This window comes from Felis catus, chromosome D1 (genome assembly GCF_018350175.1).
Source record: "Felis catus isolate Fca126 chromosome D1, F.catus_Fca126_mat1.0, whole genome shotgun sequence".
NCBI classification, from domain to species: domain Eukaryota; kingdom Metazoa; phylum Chordata; class Mammalia; order Carnivora; family Felidae; genus Felis; species Felis catus.
Window position 1 is genome coordinate 73,929,446 of NC_058377.1, and position 20,595 is coordinate 73,950,040.

General features: G+C 44.3%; 1 protein-coding gene across 1 annotated transcript in view; it reads right to left on the reverse strand.

Moving 5' to 3' along the window:
- Nucleotides 1-20,595, reverse strand: part of SERGEF (secretion regulating guanine nucleotide exchange factor) — a 235,719-nt gene that overhangs the window by 81,157 nt on the left and 133,967 nt on the right. The window contains 1 exon segment of the mRNA XM_003993032.6: nt 8,797-8,833. Within this exon segment, the coding sequence (XP_003993081.1) occupies nt 8,797-8,833 (37 nt within the window).

Sequence of the window (20,595 nt, forward strand, 5' to 3'; positions counted from 1 at the left end):
TCCTAATTCCTGGAGCCTTGTGAGTGTTACATGTCAAAGGAGAACTGAGGTAGCAGATGAAATTAAATGTGCTAATTAGCTGACCTCAAGATAGGGAGATTATGCTGGATTATCCAGGGCAGGAGAGGGGGCCTAATGGAATCATGAGGATTTTTAAATGTGGAAGAGAGTGGCAGAAAAGTCAGTGATATGATGTGATACAGGAAAGAGTCAACCAGCCACTGCTGGCTTTGAGATGGCAGGGGGCCACAGTTAAGAAATGCAGACAGCCTCCAGAAGCTGGAAGAGGGAAGAAAACACTCCCTCTATACTCCAGAAGATAATACAGCCTGTTCACACCCCGATTTTAGCCCTGTGAGACCCATTTCAGACTTCTGACCACAAACTCTATGACAATACATTTGGGTTGTTTTAAGCCACTAGTTTTCTGGTAATCTGTTATAGTAGCAATAAAAACTAATACAGCTATGGAGAAACCCTTCATAAAGAAGAAAATACAGGGGCACCTGGTGGCTCAGTCAGTTAAGTGTCCAACTTCGTTCCAGTCATGATCTCGCCATTCATGGGTTTGAGCCCTGCATCAGGGTCTGTGCTGACAGCTTGGAGCCTGGAGCCTGCTTTCCATTCTGTGTCTCCCTCTCTCTCTGCCCCTTTCCCACTTGCACTCTGTCTCTCTCTCTCAAAAATGAATAAACATTAAAAGTAAATAAATAGCATTTTTTTAAAAAAAGAAGAAAATACAAATAGCTCCTAACTTTCAAAAAGGTGCTCAATCCTCATTCATGATATCCAAAACTAGAGGGATTAGAGAGGTCACAATCATCTTAAAGAAGAACAGAGTTGGAAGACTTAACAATACCAGATATTAGAATTTATTATAAAGCTGCAGTCAAGGTGGTATGGTACTAGCACACATATAGAAAAACAGACTAATGAAAGAGGAGTCCAAAAACAAATTTACACATATAGACAGTTTCTTGATTTACAACAAAGGAGCCTCTAAATTTCAACGGGGAAAGGGCAAACTTCAATAAATGGTTTGGGAGCAGTGTGTGTGTGTGTGTGTGTGTGTGTGTGTGTGTGTGTGTGTGTTTTAACTAATTCGAAATGGATTTTAAGCCTAAATGTAAAATGGAAAATAATAAAGTTTCAAGATGAACAGAAAGAGAATATTTTCATTTCATGACCTTGGAGTAGACAAAAACGTTTTAATTTTTTTAATGTTTATTTATTTTTGAGAGAGAGAGACAGACAGACAGATGGACAGAGCATGAGTGGGGGAGGGGGAGAGAGGGAGACACAGAATCTGAAGCAGGCTCCAGGCTCTGAGCTGTCAGCCCAGAGCCCAATGCGGGGCTCGAACTCACAAGCCACGAGATCATGACCTGAGCCTAAGTCGGTCACTTAACTGACTGAGCCACCCAGGCTCCCCAAAAATACCTCAAACCACTAAATAAAAGACTGATAAGCTGGACTTCATTACAATTAAGGATATCTATGCATCAAAAGACACCATTAAGAAAGCAAAAGAGCAAGCCACTGACTGGGAAAAGATGTTCGCAATATATATATATCTCCAACAAAGGTCTTGAATCTGAAAGATAAAGGATGCCTACAAATCAGTAAGAAAAACATAGGCAAAATCCACTTTAAAGTGTTTGCACTTAAGTTTTTGCACTTAACAAAAGAAGCTACCCAAATGGCCTATAAGCATATGAAATATTGCTACGCATCACTGGTTATCAGAGAAATGCAAATTATAATGACAGTGAGGTTCCACACTACACACTTAGCAGAATGGCCTAAATCAATAAGACTGAAAATACCTGGCAAGGAGCTGGCAGTTGGAACTCCCATATGTTACTGATGGGCAATATATAATGGGCACTACTACTATGGAAAACTGTTGAGAAGTTATCTACTAATGCTAAAGATAGGATCCAAAAATCCTACTCTCAGTTACGTACTCAAGAGAAATCAATGTGCATGTTCACCAAAAGACGAGTGTAAGAATGTTCATTGCAGCCTTATTCACAATCCTCAAACTGGAAGCCACCCAAATCTTCAACAGTTAAATGGATCAAGTTGTGGCATGTTCATACAGTGGACTATTACCAATAAAAAAGAATGACAAGATAGAAGACGCAGTGTGTTAGGCAAAGAGGCTGGACACAAAAGAGTACACAGTGCATAACACCATTAATGTGAAGTTCAACCACAGGCAAAACTCATTTCTAGAGTCAGAAGTTGTAATAGTAGTTAACTTTCGGGGTGGGGTATTGACTGAGAAGGGATAATTTCTGGGGTGCTGGAAATGTTCTGTATTTTGTACTGGGTGGTGGTTTCCTAGGTATACACATATGAAAAACTCACCAAACTGAAACTTTAAGATATGTACACTTTACTGTACTTCAATTTAAAAAGTAAAAAAAGCCAAAAACCACCTTCAGTTGTTTTTCACTTATCAGATTGGCAAAAATCTTTCTTTCTTTTTTTAATGTTTATTTATTTTGGAGGGGGGGGGTGAGCGTAAGCAGGGGAGGGGTAGAGAAAGAGGGAGAGAGAGAGAATCCCAAGCAGGCTCCACACTGTCAGCGGAGAGCCCAACATTGGGTTTGATCTCAGGAACCATGAGATCATGACCTGAGCTGAAGTCAAAAGTCGGCTTAACTGACTGAGTTACCCAGGTACCCCAATCCCCAAGTTTCTTAACATACTATTAGGGGGGCTGCAGAAACAGGTACTCATATAGTGCTAGTGGGAGTGAAAAATGGTATAATTCCTATGAAGGTAGTTCCTATCTTGCAAAATAGATACACTTACTGTTTGATACAATAATCTATATACTTCAACATCTCACATATGAAATTATATATATATATATACATATATATATATATACACATACACACACAAGGTTATTCACTACATTATTACTTAGAATAGCAAAAAGACTGGAGATGATCTACATGCCCATCAATAGGGCAAGGGTTGAACGAATCATGGTGCATAGGTATACTGGAATATTATGTACCTGTAATAACAACGTAGGAAGGCTTTATACTGATATGTAAAGACTTCCCAGATAAACTGTTGAAAGAAAAAATAAGACACTAATAAGTGTGTATAATATACTGCCGTTTATGTAAAAGGGGAGATAAAAAGATATCTTAGCATTTACTTAATATATCCAAAAAGAAACCAGAAAAATACAGAAGAAACTAATAATAGGCATTAACTGCACATGTGGTAGAAGGATTTTGGGGTGTTGGACAAATGGGGGACAGGGTAGGAGGGAAGTTTTTCATTTTAAATCTTTTTATGCCTTTTAAGTTTGAATCATGTACATGTATTAATTATTCAAAAATTAAATAAGTGAAGTAATTTTTTTAAGAGGTAAGGGACAATGAGAAGGGGAAGAAGAATCCTAAAAGGGGTGGTTTTCCAAAACAATGTCATCAACTTCACAATTCTCTCTGGTTCTTATACGGAGAACTGCTGGATCTGAAGAAGACATTTAAATTTTTTTTTTAACGTTTATTTATTTTTGAGACAGAGAGAGACAGAGCATGAACAGGGGAGGGTCACAGAGAGAGGGAGACACAGAATCTGAAACAGGCTCCAGGCTCTGAGCTGTCAGCATAGAGCCCGACGCGGGGCTCGAACCCACGGACCGTGAGATCATGACCCGAGCCAAAGTCGGACGCTTCACCGACCAAGCCACCCAGGTGCCCCTGAAGAAGACATTTAGTCTGGAAGACAGAAGAAGTTACTGCTAACATGAAGGGGAACTAAATACTGAAATGAAGAGATGACATCATCTTATCTGGTGGCCTTAAAAATAGGCTGGACTGTCACTGGTCTGCAGGAAAGCAGCATCGGGTAGTGGACCACAGGCTCTGAAGTTAGAAGCCCTGGTTAAAGACCTGACATGCAGATTCCTCCCAACAAACTGCTCAGCCTACGCTTCCCCTTCCCGCATCTAGCAAATGGGGTTAACAGTAGTGCCAACTCATCCATTCGGTATTAGGATTAAATGAGATAATATAAAGCACTTCTGCTTTGCCAATCACACTGTGCATAGGATCATACAGGCTTTTACTTGCCTCTAAGGTCTCTGCAGTACCCTCGGGCTTGGAGGTATTGCCTCTCAGAGGAAGAGCTACTGTCAAAAAAGATTTAGTTCTCACTATTAAATTCTTACATGACCCTGTTTGATGGGTTTCAAGCCAAGGTCAGACACTGTGCCACACATATTACAAAGATACAAAGGTTCAATAATTGGAAATTATCAGTGAAATGAAGACAATAAAAGATCCTTACATAGATTATAGCTCCAATTTGGTAGAAGATCTGGTTTTGCTTGGAGGAGGAGGAGGAGGAGGAGGAGGAGGAGGAGGAGGAGGAGACACGACACTTTCCTGCCAAATATCTAACCCTTTAACAATGCCTGTCTGGCAGGCTTGAATGCTCCAGAAGAAGGCCACCAATAATAAAAAAAATATTTTCCAAAGGTTTGTGTGGAGCGGGGAGAGAGGAAATGCAGTCAGCTCTTTTTTCTCTGCAGGAAGGGAAGGCTGAACAACTGCACATCAGGAGAGAAGGCAAACAAATTGCCCATTCAAGCCAAAATAAGCTGCTCCTAGGGGAAGCAAAACAGCTGGAGCCAATTCAGCCAGACATAGAGGTGAGGGCCCCAAAGACAGAGCTGGCCTGGGAGCCAGCCTCTGGTAGGCAGGGATCTTTCTGGGCAAGTGGTGGTCAAATGCCCTCATGTCACTCCTGCTGACCTCAGTCTATGCCCACGAATGGGAGCCAGCCAGCCAGCTCTGTCAGATATGGAGGGAAATCCTAGGTGGGAAAGAAGGAAGGACTAGTGAACCTGCCAAACGAGCGAGCACCTGCTGAGCACCTGTTATGTGGCAGGCACTAAGCAGCCACCTGACATACCTATGCCACTTGGAAGAACAATTTTAGGGGTAGGTAGATTTTACAGATGAGGAATCAGACTCACTGAGGTGGACTGACTGGGCAAGGCACACAGTTAGAAGTGGCCACGCCAGCTGTGGCCAATGGCCTCAGCTCTCTCTTTCCTGATTGTCACCTGAGATTCTCGATCCCTGGCTTCCTTTTTCTAAAGCAGGAACTCACACCACTTCACCATCCTGTCTAGCCTTGGTGATACCTGGTGGCAAACACAGAATATGTCAAGAGAAGCCTCATTGGAAAACAAAGGAAAGAACCAAACCAAACTGCAGAAGAAGGGGAAAAAAGAAACCTGGAAGCAAATGAAGTAGCAGAGTGGAATTATTTTGATTCCCTAAAAAAGTGGAAATGTGGCTGCTGCGGGGTTTGCTTCAGGCTGGAACATGGTAGGTTCTGAATCCCCGTCTGGGGCAGCAGATAGCAGAATCCTGATCTGGAACAAATCTGGGCTAGCACTGTTTCTAGGGCTGTTGGGATTTCCAGATCCCCCAGATTGGGGTCCCCAGGCTCCAATTTACAAATCCCTTCTGCAGCTATGGTGAGATCCTGCATTGGTCCCTGAAGGGTGAGGAAGATGCTTCCCTCTCTAGCTTTTGAGGTTCCCATCCTGAGCCTCAGGCCTCCTTATACCCATCTTACAATTACTTCCTTCCTTGAAGTCTTAATATATGACGATGACAATGATTATGGTAATAATACCAGCTCACATTTATTGAGCTTCTACTTTTGTGCCAGGCACTGTTAGCACTCTACATAACAACCTTATGAGGCCAATAATATTATATGAGGCGATCAAGGCACATCAAGGCATATCAAATGAGGCGATCAAGGCACCAAGGGGTTAAGCCACTTATAGAAGGTTACATGGCTCATAGGTGTAGGAGCCAGAATTTGAGTCCAAGCGATCTGGCCCTGGTGTCTGTGCTCTTCTTAACCACCACCCATAATGCATCAGGTCCTAGGATATGAGAGTCAAAAGAGCAGTCTTGGAAGACAAGCAGACAGCTCTACTATTTATTGCTACTTGTCCCTGGACAACCTGTTTATCCTCTATAAAATGGGTACAACAAATATACTTTGTGGAGTGTCCATTCTAAGAGCAGATCCTGAGTCATGTCCTTCCATCAGGCTCTATTTCACCTCCCCTTCTGGTCTGTCTATTGCACATTCACTACACATCAAAGCTGTTTCTACACTTGGGGCAAGTTTGGCTTCCTTATACTCTGTTCCAGTCTATTCTATAACTGTTTTGTGCCTATCACATGGGAGACTTAGCACCAGGCGCAGAGAGCCCAGATCTCAGGGAATGAGACTGAAGGCAGAGAAATCCATCTAAAGTCGGCAATGGCAGAAGGGCTGAGGGGAGGAGCTGGCTGTGAGAACCAGGCTTTAAGCCCATAGGAACTCTCCTCCTCCAGCTTGTCTCCCTCTTTTCTGGCCTTCTGCCAAGGCTAACAGGCACTTCTTGTCACTTCCTACAGCACAGCCTGAGCCCTGCAGGGCACCCATGGAGGGCCCCATTCTTCCAGTGGGGAGCCTCTGCTCCCAGCTCACACACAGGCAGGTAAATATGCCCAGAGCCCTGTGACTGGGCCCACCTTTTCTGATTCTGCAACCATTCATTTAACAGACTGTGAGCCAGGACCAGGGCACTGAGGACAAAACAGAAAAATAACAGGTCTACCCCCCAAGAGCTCACCGGCACACCTGCTCTCCGCTGCCTCTGATGTTCTCCTCACCTGGGTAACGCTGGACACCCTTCCAGAATGTTATCATTCCTCTCTCCCAAGTAACAATTACTTCACTAGCTCGGTTACACTAACAAGCCATTCTCCCCTCTCCCCACCCGGACCAAGAGAAATGAGAAACAAACAGAATTATCCACACATACACATTTCTCTCATACCCACTATAGACCAGGTACCTCACATGCACCAATCCCCACAGCAATCCTGCAAAATGGGACTTATCCCCATTACACAGATGAGGGGGGGGGGGAAATGGAGGCTCACAAAGAGATGCAACCAGTGTGAAGCAAGGCTGTCTGCCCGCAGAGTCTATGCTCTTTCTACAGCCCCAGGCTGCCTCTCTCAGCTCAGCCTGCTGCCCTGCGAGCTCTGGCCCCGCCTTCATCTGGATTGTGTTCTTTCTCATAGTTAGATTCCCTACAATCTTCTTGTTTGTGCTGGTCTCAGAGGGAGCCAACGTCTCCCCCAGTGCAGTGACAACAGCCGCAGCAGCAGCATCCTAGGCACCACCTCTGATTCTCCGAGTAGCTTGTCTTAATTACACCCAGGCTGGAGCAGTTCCGGAATAGAGTATGTGGTGCTGCTGCGAAGCATGCAGGTTTGCTGTTACATTTTCTCGCTCCTTCTCTGACTCCAGCCCAGTTTACTCCCCACCCCCCTCTGCTGGCTGGCAGCCTACCTCCTCAGCTGTCCTTGGTTCTGCCTCCTTGCACATCACGTTTGGGCCTACAAAGTAGTGCCTCAAACTGCTGCCACCGCAGGCGGCTGAGCCAGTCTCAGCTCAATTCAGAAAACAGAGCCCGAGTCTCTGCCGGGTACCAGGCACTGCTCTGGGTACTGCAAACAGGCAGAAAACAAAAGGAAAATGCAGGGGCCTTGCCCTTCAGAAGCCGAGTCAGAGGCTGGGAGAGAAGTAGCCAGAAACAGAAATCACCAACAGAAAGCTAGCAGTGATGGGTTTGTAATGGGATCCGAAAATATCAGAGCAGGAGGGAACCTTGATTTTCTGTTTTAACCCCTCCATTTTACAGATGGAGAGCTAGAGCCCAGAGGAGGGCAATTACAAAAAATATCAGATAATAACAGTGAACACTGCTAAAACCCTTACTAGGAGCCAAGCGCTATTCTATGTGCTTTATATATATTAACCCCTGGAACCCTCACAACAAACCCTAGGAGGTACGCGCTACTATCCTCCCACAGAGGGGTTAAGTGCCTTGTCCAAGTTCACACGGCTAGGAAGTGGAAGTCTGTATTGAACTCAGACAGTCAGGCCCCACACTGGTGTCTCTTTAATGCTCTGTGAGATGAGACTAGTCTACCTATAGAAGTAATGAGAAAGCTTCTTAAAGGAATTACTCATAGGCCTAATTATAAAAACAGTGAACCCTGGTTATCCAGAGTCAATTAAGAGGAAACCTCAATTAATCAGAAGCTTGGCTTCATCTGGGAGTACCTGAGTGCCACGAAATACAAGGCAGTTAGGGCAGTGAGCAGAGCCCTATATCTCCAAAGAAAGAGGAAAGAACTTGGAGTAAGGGATTTATTCAAAGAAACAAGAGCAGCCCAATCTTCTTCCTCTTTCATATCTGGATTTCTACATATGCTGTCCTCATAGTGTATAAAATCTTTAATATCCTCAAATGCCACTCCCTGGGGGAGGGGAGCCAGCTCAGGGACCTTAAAAAGACGCTCAATGATATGGATAGAAATTTTTAGAAAAGGGGCTTCTAGCCCCATGTCAGGCTCTGTGCTAACAGCACAGAGTCTGCTTGGGATTCCCTCTCTCCTTCTCCCCCACTCATTCTCTCTCTCTCTCTCTCTTTCTCTCTCTCTCTCTCAAAAGAAACATTTTTAAAAAGAAAAGAAAAGGGGCTTCTAGTAAAGCCTTGGTCAACCAAAGACTTCCATTTCCCAGCATGTCCCCCAACATATGTGCGCACACACACACACACACACACACACACACACACACACACCCTGGCCTTGGGTTAACTGAAAGTCTTCTCCAACTCTGCCACAGGACTTTCAGATCACAGTTAGCAGGCTACTCATTACTTACCAATCACTGCCAGATTATGCTCTGAGCCACAAGAGACCTGTAAAAAGAAAAAAATAAGTTATATTAGAGAAAGAAAATTCCTTGTTCAAAGAAAGATGTTTGACTTCTTCTCATCTGCTATTTGTCCCTTTCACCCCCTAGCCCCACAAAGAACACGACATGTACTCTCATACCTCCTGGCCTTTGCACGTGTGGTTCTTCTGTCTGGAATGCCCTCTCCTCGACTGTCTACCTAGAAAACTTCCACTCATCCTTTAAAGTCTCAACGTGTCCACTGAGACTCCTTTGCTTCTAGGCGACTCAACACTCCTTTCCTTATGCAACTTGTATGTACCCCACTGTAGCAATTCTCTTGTTGCCTTTTACATTTTTTTCTGTCTCTTTGCTAGACTGCATGCATTTTGAGAACAGGGCTGAGTCTCGGTTAACTGTCTGGGTCTGGGACTCAGTTAATGTCTGCCAAATGAGAGAGTGAATGCAAAAACCAAGCACATAAAAGAAAAAATACCCAATACATAAAAGAACAAAGAATCATTTGGGGTTCAGAATCTAGTGTTTTCACCAAGTGAGCAGCGCTTCCTGCCTTTCAGTCTCCACATGTCCCAACTGCTACCAGAAGGAAGTAAGCGGGAATATAAAAGCATAAGTGGTTCCCCAGGTATTAATTAAAAGAAACTCTGGACTCCGGAGAAGGATCTTGTGACCTTTATCAGGATGCTCACTTCAGTTCCTAGCAAGAGGAAGGCTTCAGGTCCCCATGGAATGTCAATGCTGGAAGGGCCCTGGAGATCATCTAGTCCAATCTCTCTATGTTGCAAGGAGAAAACACAGGCTTGGGAAGAGGAAACTATTTGCCGTGGGTGCCAGAGCAAGTGTGCAGTGAAACAAGGGCTGGAGCATCTCTGATTCTTCGAAGCTTCAGGCAAGTTCCTTTCTTGATGCTATAGCTTCTCACTCCTTCCCAGTGAAAACCACTTGGAAGTGATATTCAAAGGTCATTAGCACAGGCCCCTGACAGTCAAGGTAACAGGATGAAAAGGCATTTGAGCATTGGAGGCCTAATAACACACTGGTAGGTGAGAAAGGTCAGCAAAGTTTCTGAGACTTTTGTCTTTGTAAAAGCTGTGTGTTCCAGATCACAGCTTCCACAGGAAACAGAGATACCCACTCTTACGTGGACTCCCTGACAGTATCTGGCAAAGAACCACCTGCATATTTCGTCCCAGCATTTCCAGGTGTCTAGTCTCTGAGCTCCCTTGGGGGCAGGCTCAGGGTCTAGCTGAGGGGTTCCACCATGTGTCACCCAGGGCCATACATACAGCACAAGTTCATTATATGCTTTCTGGTTACACTGAGGCTGGGTGCCTAGGTTCTGCCATAGGAAGCTGCTTAGATTGAAGAATTGGGAAAAACTTACGTGTCTAACAATAGGGGAATGCTTATGTAAATTATGGTGGAGCCCTCTGATGGACTACTATGCAGCTTTGAAAAATAATGCTTACAGTAAAGAAACATGCTCATGATATCCTATGAACTGAAAAGTTACACAAAATTACACAAAGATTGTGTCTCAACTCTACAATAAAATGTGAGTGAAAGACCGAAAGAAACTACATCAAAAGTTAACAGTGATAGCCTCAGGGCTAGGAATGAGGTATGCACTCATTCCTATGGTTTTTCCTTTTGCTTTTTCTACGCTGTCTGAATTTTATATGGTAATCTTATAATCAGAAAACAATTAAAAATATAGAAAATAAACATAATGCAGCTCCGACTACAGAGGTGAACATAATAAATAAATATGGCTATAAAATAAATGTTATAAAATCTGGTATCTTCTGAAGTTGTGGGGGAAAAGGATTTAAAGGACATAATACCTAAATAATAATGGTAGCTGCATTGTGATGGTAGGATTATAAGACAGTTACTCCTATTCTCTGTTTCTCAAATAGTCTTTAACTGTGATGGTAGTAGTCGCGGTGGGGGGAGCAACAAGTGCAGGAATTAAAGTCACCATATACTGAGGATATACAAAAGCCAAGCACCTGGGGCGCCTGGGTGGCTCAGTCGGTTAAGCGTCCGACTTCAGCTCAGGTCATGATCTCACTGTTCGTGAGTTCGAGCCCTGCGTCGGGCTCTGTGCTGACAGCTCAGAGCTTGGAGCCTGCTTCGGATTCTGTGTCTCCCTCTCTTTCTGCCCCTCCCCTGCTTATGCTCTGTCTCTCTCTGTCTCAAAAATAAGTAAAAACATTAAAAAAAATTTTTTTTTTAAAAAGCCAAGCGTCATGCCAAGGCACTCTGCAAATGTAACCTCATCTTAATCACCACAACAGTCCCTTCAGGGAAGCTTGACTGTGCTTATTTTAGAGACAAGAACACTGAGGCCCATACACATTAAATAACTTTCATAGCTAGCTAGGTGGCAGTGGCAGAACTAAAACCCAGGACTGCCTGGTCTCCAAGCTTATGTTCTGTACTGCTAAATGTTACTTTGTTTTAAAAAAATAAAGCTATTTCATTTTACAAAATGCATACAGAGAAAGGGGCTGCCTCTGACTGCCAGGGCTCACCCTGGGGCTGCAGGCTGCAGAGCTGACCAACCTGGAGGACCAGGGGCTTCCAGAAACAAGCCAGTGACAAATGCCAGTATCAGGTAGCAGATGCTGCTCTGAATTAATGAGCGAGACACTGATGAATGGATTTTGTCAAGGCAACGTAGAGCTTGAAACTCAAAGCTCCCCACTGCTTCTTGCTGTACGTGCAATGGCATAGAGGTCAGCAGACTGAACACCACAGGCCACAGAATCCCAGCGCTACACTCCTTCAACAAGATTGTATCAATGACCATTTGCTTCATATTGCTCCTGTCAGCATATACCCAACCACCCAGCTGCAGGCAGCTTTCTAGAAGACTCTGTTAACAATGGCAGCATGCCCAGGAGGAAGAGGTTCGGAGCCAGGAAGCCAGGTGAGTCCTAGGTCCTCTCCTTTTTGGCCCTGAGACCTTTGGCAAGATGTTTAACTGCTCAGGCCTCGGTGTTCTCGGGTGTAACAGGTAGATAATAGCGTCAACCCGTCTGCCTCACAAAACTGCCGGAGGACAAATGAGACACTCCATCACCTCACAGCCATTTGTCTCACCTTTCTTACATATGAATCTGAATGTCATGCCTCTATATAAAGCCCTTCACAAGCTCCCAGCAGTGGCTTGCAAGCCCACAATGAGTAGTCCCCTGTTTAGCTCTCTGGCCTCACTTCTCTCTGCTACTCATGAACCCTCAACCCCAAATAACATATTCCTTTTTTTTCCCATTCACACTACAGTACATTTTTTCTAAGAATATGAGGCAATTTCAGGCTTTTATGTGTGCTTTTTTCCTTGACTTGAATCTCCTCTCTCCCACTGTCTACCTAGCTAAATCCTTTAAGACTGCCCAAACATCACCTCCTGGTAAAGACTTCCCTGAGTCTCAAGGCTGCTCCACCCTACCTACCCCCACAGCACTATGCATCATGGCCTTATCACATATGAGATGTCTATTTATGAAGTGTGCGTGTGTTAAGCACCTCTGTTGCTCAGACATCCAGCAGAGTGCCTCCCCAGTAACGTCTCTGTCACACAGCCCAAGTATACAGGGCGTGAAGCTGGAGGGGGGAAGGGGTAAAAAGATGAGGGGCCCCGAGGAGTTAGGTGATCTCAAGACAAATGAGTAGGGGTGTGGTCACCCCGGTCCAACTGGAGACAAGCACTGAGATGCACAGTGAGGCAGGAAGGGAACAGCGCTACAGGAGCACAGTGTACAGGTGACAGGAGCATGAAGAGTAGAGTAGAATTGTTTCAGGAACTCCAGCAAGGCAAAGTGCAGTAGAGCAGCAAAGGAGGTCAGCCCCGGGAGACGGAGTCCCGCTACAGAGAAAGTAGGTTCCGGGTTGCTGATCGGGGACTTCAGGCAAAGGGAGCACACCTCCACACAGGTGAGGGGAACAAAAGTGGCTGTGGAAACCTGTTATGACTCAGTGCTGCTCAAACGTGAAAGGGGTCTGCTCTGTTCAGGCACCTCAGCCACAGGAGGCAGGAGTGCAGAAAACAATTTCCAAACTCCCAACTGCCTCCCCGTGGTGCCAAGATCCTCCAGAGAGCCTCCTGCCAGGCTAGACTCCATCAGTTCTTGGGAAGAAAGTCTCTACTCCCCTGGGGGCTGGCTCCCACTAAATACAGTTGGACAGGGATGAAGTGACTGGTAGTAGATGCCCAGAGAATATGTGCTTGCTTCGGCAGCACATATACTAAAATTGGAACGATACAGAGAGTAGGTGCCCAGAGAATATATGCTGAATGTATTAATGAGTTAAAATGAATAACTAAATGAATAAGCAAAAATTACATTAACGTGAAAATATCTGCCAAATGCCACATGTAAGTACTCTAGCTCTGGTCAGTACTGTTCTACCATTTCTAAACACAGGTGACTGTCCCTTACTGAGTGCTTATGGCCAGGCACCTGACTGCTTGGCCTGTATTATCTCATTTAAACTTATACCAAACCTAGCACATAGGTTCTTTTGTTACAACCGTTTTACAAGTGAGGCGACTGGGGTTCAGAGAGTACAGTCACTTGCCCAGTATCTTACTGCTAGGGAAGGTGCAGGATTCTATGATCTTTCCGATTCCACTTTTCTGTCTTCCCAACCGTTTTAACCTTCCTGTTGGCAAACAGGATGTAAATAAACCGCCCACCCAGTTCCAGTTCCTTATAGCTGGCAATCATATGCCAGTTAGCAAGGGATCTTAAACTGGGACAGCCCTAGACTTTCAAGTCCCAGACAACATCCTCCTGGGGCTAGGAAGGCCCACCCCTGGACCAATCAAGAAGCTGCTCCAGAGTTTTCTCTTGGAGGAAACGGCTGTACAGTGGCAACAAAGCTTTGCTCCTGCCCTCCCTGTGGAAGCCATCACCTTGCGGGTAACTCCACCAGATAGTTCAACTCTGAACAGGAGGATATCAGGGCGGGGAGATGGGGTGTGACCAGGGCTCAGGGTAAACAGCACTAAGATCCCAAGAAGAGTATGTGGGATCTAGGCCAGTTCCGCACCACTGGCCAGGAGCCACCCTCATCTTCCTAGGAGCAGTTGGTGGCAGCCCAGGGACCATCCTGGAGCACAGCAGCCTGCGGGGCCTTCTGATTGGTTCCCGCCCTGTGCCAATGGGCCCGGGCGCCCCTCGGATGCTATGGCAACGAGGCAGTTGCGCGGAGGCGGGCCATTGCCAAGGACTCGGAGGAGGGATTCGAAGCCTGGGCTCTGCGCCTCGGGGAGAGTCTTTGGCAGGCACCATGGCCCAGAGAAGCGTGTTGGGAGCAGCTCCAGAAAGGCAGCCTCCCCGCGGCGGGGGTTAACGGAAGGGAATGGGCACCTCGGTGCAGCCTTTGCTACAACTCCGCCCAAACCCAGTTGTCATGTGTGTAGAACTCTGAGGAGACCACGGGAATTTCCAAACCTGTTAAAAAAGCAGGCTGGGAGGCTGTGCGTGTTTTACATGCAAACTGCAGTCCTGTCAGCCAATGGATTTTTACCCCTCGGCTCAGAAATAGCCCCAAATGGAGGTCATCGTGGCAGCAGAGAGGCAGCACAGTTGCTTGTTTTTGGAAGGACCTAGCCTTGCAAAGATACTTCTGGCTCCTTTGTGAGGGCTTCGTCTTTTTTTTTTTTTTTTTTTTTTTTTTTACTGAAGTCTAGATGTCAAAGGAGGCCAAAAAATAAGAGGCTATCTGTCCAACTCAAAGTCCCATTGATTGGGTTCCCAAAGAACCCATTTTTCCTCCAAAGCCAATTCCTTTTTTTTCAAAGTGCAGATTACACATAAGAAGAGGCTTCAAGTAGGTTCTGCTACTTCCTCAAACAGAGGTTGGGTTGGGGAGAAAAGCAAAAATTTGTTAGGTGTCTGGATGCCAGGCATGTGGCATCACAGAATTTCACTCTACCTGCATAGCCTCACAACCTCACAGCTACTCTGGGAAGTGGGAATCTGTGTCCCTACTCAACAACAGATCAGCAAACTTACTCAAAGGAGTTAAATCACTGGTCCCAAGTCAGGGGGGGGGGGGGTGTACACCCAAGTCAGCCTTGATCCAAGCCTGTGAGCTTCACCATAATACATACCGCCTCTCTTCTGATACTGGCACCAGACGGCCCCCATCACTAAGGCTCAAACTCTCAAGTGGCAACTCTCTCTTTATCTCCTACTGTCTCCATCCTATTAGTTCTGCCTTCTCAAAGACTCTCAAATCTATATCTTGATCTCCAGCTGCTCCACCTTCTTCAGTCCTTTTCACTACAGCCTGGACTCTTTTAAGTCTCTTTTATGACTTCAAGCTTTCTTCTCTTTGTCATGTCATGATCTGATTTTTTTTTTAATTTGGAAGTTGCCATAGTCTCAAAGCCTCCTAACTTCCTACCATACCTGATTTCTTTCTCGTTTGCTATATATAAACCCACTAACCCAGAAATACAGGTAGCTCCTCTGTTCCTAGAAAATCTGTTTCCCCACTTCTGGGCCTTTATTTGCACCATTCTCCCTTGTCTATACTATTATAAACCTGACCAAGCCTTACAAGACTCACTTCCAAACCCACAGCCTTGAGGAAGCCTCCCAGATCTTCTCTTGAATCCTCCCATTTGTTTTGGCTGAAGTTTACTTTTGTCAAATCTCCTTTCTACTATTAATAATTTGGGCACAGGGGGTGGGGCATGTCTTCCCAGTCAGTGTAGAATAGGAGAAAGAGCTCTAGTTATGGAATCAGAAGTGGTTCCTGCCACTTCCCGGTTGTGTGGCCTTGGGCAAATCTCTTTGCCACTCTGGATTTCAGTTCCCGCATCTTTAAAATGGGATAGTAACAACCAAATAGATCTCATACATCCCCAAATTCTTTCATGCTCCCCTGTCTACAGAATAAAACTTGCTTTGAGCCGGACTCTGTTCTGCAGATATGTGTCCACAACATATGAAGATATATAACTTGGGAACACATAAAAAGAAACTATAAGTATTAGGAACTGGCATAGGTTCACAATGAACACCAGTTCATTTCCTTTTTCAACAGAGTTATTCTATTGGCAGAAAAGGAGAGGGCTTAAGAAATGTCTGCTGAATTAGAATACAATATACACAGTAATTAGAAAATAATATACACAATTAAACTAGCACACACTAAGAATGCTTGTTTTCCCCATTCCGAGGGAATTCCCTTCTCCTCTAAGCTGCCACGTTGATACAAGATGCTCCTGCTTCCTGTGGCCACACCTGACTGGTATGGATGGACTACAGATGGATACCTGTCTGAAAGTAGGTTAACGCATAGGTTGGCCATAGCCTACGAAGTGGCCTAATGAGAAAATTCTGCCTGAAAGGGCTTGTAGGGAGTGAGTCCTCCGATTGGTAGCTGGAGCAGTAGCTGGAAGAAATAGACACAAGAGGCGTTAACATAAGGAGCGGTTATAGGCAGAAGAGTCAGAACAGCAGGAACAATCAAAGTAGAGAAGAGCAGCTAAAAGTCACTAGAATGGATTTCTTGATCCTACTGCTGATGGCACAAGAAGGTCTAGGTTTCTGAGCTGGGTTATGTTCTAAATGACCTTCGAGTTTTTCTTTTACGAGATATTTGCTTTACCTCTTTTCTCCACTTATATCCATCCTTACAATATTACAGTAACCTAGGAGTACCTCTGATCCTTACAAACTGAGAACACCTAACACAACAATGCATCTAGATTTCAGAAAAGACACACCATTAAGCTACTTAAACCCTTGAGAACAGCATGAAACCACGTGAGCTGAACAACCAACCTCAAATACAGGTCATTAATAGATTCAGGCCAAACGTCCTGTAGTGTGTTCCTCAAAAACAATTTAACCCTTGCCCTAGTAGCCAAGACAGGCTGAAATTAAAAAAAGACTGCCAATTCCAAGTGCTGGTGAGGATGTCTAACAACTGGAAATCGCTTACACTGCTTATAGGAACATAAATTCAACGACTGCTTTGAAAAACGACTTGGCATTATCTACCAAGTGGTAACTTTGTTAGGTGTCGCCACAGGAAGCAGGAACACCTGGTATCCACAGGACAACTTAGAGGAGAAAGGAATTCGCTTAGAATGGGGAAAACAATCGTTCCCAAGAAGCTAGACATACAGATATAAAGACAGATATACAGATTCAGATGCCAGGACACCCACGTACCCCAAACGATTACGTCCTTCCATCCAAAGACAAACATAAGAACATTCATAGCAGTTTTATTCATAATAAATAAAAAACATAAAATTAACCAAATATTCATCATCAGTGAATGGATAGTGTGGTATACTCAGAATACTCTGTAACGATGGGGGGAAAACTACTATTCACAACATGGATAAATCTTCAAGAATAATGGTGAACAAAAGCAACCAGACAGAGAAGAGTAAATAGTGTATGACTCTAGGCAAAACTTATTTCAAATGAATAATATAACTGTTCTCAAGAGGGAAAAAGTAACCAATCCTAGTAACTTTTAAAGTTTTTTAAATAACTTCTATTTAAAAACAAAAAGAGCTATAAAAAAGATCTTTAACTTTACTTAGTAGATTCTTTTTTTTTTTTTTTATAGTAGAACACATGTATCAATTCTGAAAGCATTTTGGATGTACTGTAGGACCATGCTACTGAGAAAATATGTTAATGTCGCTGGGAACCAGAGTTTTCACTGTAGATAAAGGAAATACAAATACGGAATAAAACATAGCAAAGAGAAACCCTGTGGACATTGGATTCAAATGAAAGGTATCAGTATGAACTCACAGTTTTATACACACACGCACACGCACTGAGTCCAACCAATATGAAATTTCCTAGAAGCAATGACATCTCAGCAGCAGTGAGTTCACTTGGTACACCAATCTTGGCTTTTAAATACTATTTGACTAAAAAGAATCAGAACTCCTGGAGAAGTGGCTGTTTCCAGGATTGGGACAGGGAAAGAACAATTTGAGCCTGGAACATCTATTTGTGCCAGGAAGTAAGGAAGTGATCAAAAAATGACAGGGAGATGTCAAAAGGATACTAGGAGCCAGGTTTTCCTGAAGGGTTTTCCACTGGCTAAACCAGGGAGAATTTGAATATCAGAATGAATAATGACAGTAGTAGATTATAACTCACTGAACAAAATAAAAATTCATAAGTACTTCCTGAATAATAAGTAAATATGGAGCAGGGACGTAAAAGGAATAATTGGGAAAGAAAATAATTTGGCAATAGTAATAGTTAATTCAGGCAAGAATCATGAATGGATGTTAAAATTACAGGGCAAAAATCTGAAGAGGAATGGAATATTTACATAGTTTCCAAGTATCTCTTCACAGACTACTTCTTAATTAACAAGGGAGAAGGGGTAACTTTGTAGCAGAGAAATGAGGCGGACACCACCTTACCCAAGCGATCTAAGTCAGCACCGCTAATAATGGGATAAACTGACATCAGGTGTCTCTTTGTGCAATGCATTAAAGACACATCACTTATTTAGCATTCCTGCCCAAAGTGCCTATGTGAAATCCAATCATGAGGAAAAATCAGAAAAAAACAAACAGAGCCATTATACAAAACAACTGTCCTATACTCTTAAAAAATATCAATGCCATAAAAGATAAAGACAAGCTATCTCAGATTAAAGGAAGCAAAAAGATAGGACAACTAAATGCAATATATGATCCGGGGTTGGGCCCTGGATTAAAGTATAAAATTGCCATCAAAGGCATCACTGGGACAACTGGAAAACTACGAAGACACTCTGTACATTAGATAATAGTATTCCATTAATGTTAAATCTTCACAGAAGAAAGAGACAGAGGACACATATGCACACATGGGATAGACTGTCACTCAAACCAATGTTCCTTCAGGAAGAAACCCACAGGCACACAGAAAGAGAATTAAGTCTCTTCCTCAGCCTCTGTCACACTGAAAGAGTCAGAGAAATGGTCTGGGTCTTAGCTCTTGCCTGAAATGCTGCAGCAGCTTCCTTGGTGCCCCCTACCCTCCCCAATCTCTCCTTACTCTGCCAAAATGCTCTTCCTGAAGTACACATGGACTATTTTGCTCTCCATTGCCCACGTCCAAATTCCTTTGTTTGGAAGATCCTCCATGGTTTGGACCTAGTGGGGTTCTCCAGCCTCTCTCCCCAGTAGAATCATCCACAAACACTCGTATGCCAGCCTCATCAGACCCCATGCACAGCATCCCACTATCTCATCATGCCTGGCTCATGCTGTCCCCTCGGGGCAGGGAACCTTTACCATTCATCCTTGGGAAGGAGGGAGGGAGGAGAAAAGGAGAACAAGAAGGATTGCTAACATTTACTGATGACTAAATCCCATTCTAGGCACTTTATGTGAATTAACTCATTATACCTTCATTTGATAGATTACCTGAGGAACAGAGTGGTTAAATATTTTGACTAAAAACATATAGCTAGTCAGTGGCTAGGCCACATCAGAAGGGAGCAGTTATAACTCTGCTAGAGAAATAGCACTCATTCTTCCTATTATTAAGTGGTTCACATGTGTGTCTCTTCCCAGATTATACAGATTATAACTTTCTTAAACATGAGGACCGTGTCTCATTGATCTCTTTCCTCATTGGCTCACACAGTGAGCACATAGTAGGTCCTAAACACATGCTTGCTGAAGTCACTCATCCGTGTACCTCTCTCCCACAGCTCTTGCCTCAGAGTCCAGCACAGAGCAGGTACTCGGAAAATGCTAGATGAATGACGCTGGATTTATTCTTGAATTTTCTCAGCTCCTTATCAGAGTCTTCTGAATGCTTGGAGCCCTGTAAATAACCATTGAATTCAGAAACTAGATTATCCTTTAGATGTTGAGAATTTGAGTCAGTGGAGAAACAGAATGACTCCCAAAACAAGACAGGTATATTCCCACAAGGCCTGAGGAAAAGCCTCTGAGTGATACCTCAGGATGGAAACAATTACAAAGTGAACCCCTACTGTGTGGAGGGAGAGGGCACAGCCCCTCCTATCTTGATTCTATCCTCAATAATAGTAACAGTAAAAAACAAGCCGACAGGCTGACCCTGAGCCATTTGTTTTTTTTAAAAATTTTTTTTTCAACGTTTATTTATTTTTGGGACAGAGAGAGACACAGCATGAACGGGGGAGGGGCAGAGAGAGAGGGAGACACAGAATCGGAAACAGGCTCCAGGCTCCGAGCCATCAGCCCAGAGCCCGACGCGGGGCTCGAACTCACGGACCGTGAGATCGTGACCGGGCTGAAGTCGGACGCTTAACCGACTGCGCCACCCAGGCGCCCCGACCCTGAGCCATTTGTATACAAGGCCCAGGAATCGTCATCTTTACTACAGCGACACAGCAGAGCTTGGCTGGTCCATTGCCAGGCATGGGGTCAGAGCACCTGAACGTGGCCTCTGACCAAGAGGCCAGGTGGAGCTCCTCACATAATGGATCGCTTTTGCTTTTTTGATTAGAATAAAACAAAACAAAATCTAGAGGCCCGTATCCTAAAGCTGTGTTCTTTCTGGGATTAAAAAGTCAAGAATGCAAATAAGATGTGACAGAGCGATCAAAGCTTATCATAACAAGTACGTGCAGCGTAACAATGAGCACAGTACTAACAATGACGACTGCATCTCCAGCAACTGGTGTCACGTGACCCAGCCTGCCAGTGAAGCCCCACAAGTCAGCAGCCTAATGATCGCTGCTGGCCTGTCCCCAGGGGCAGCTTGCTAGACT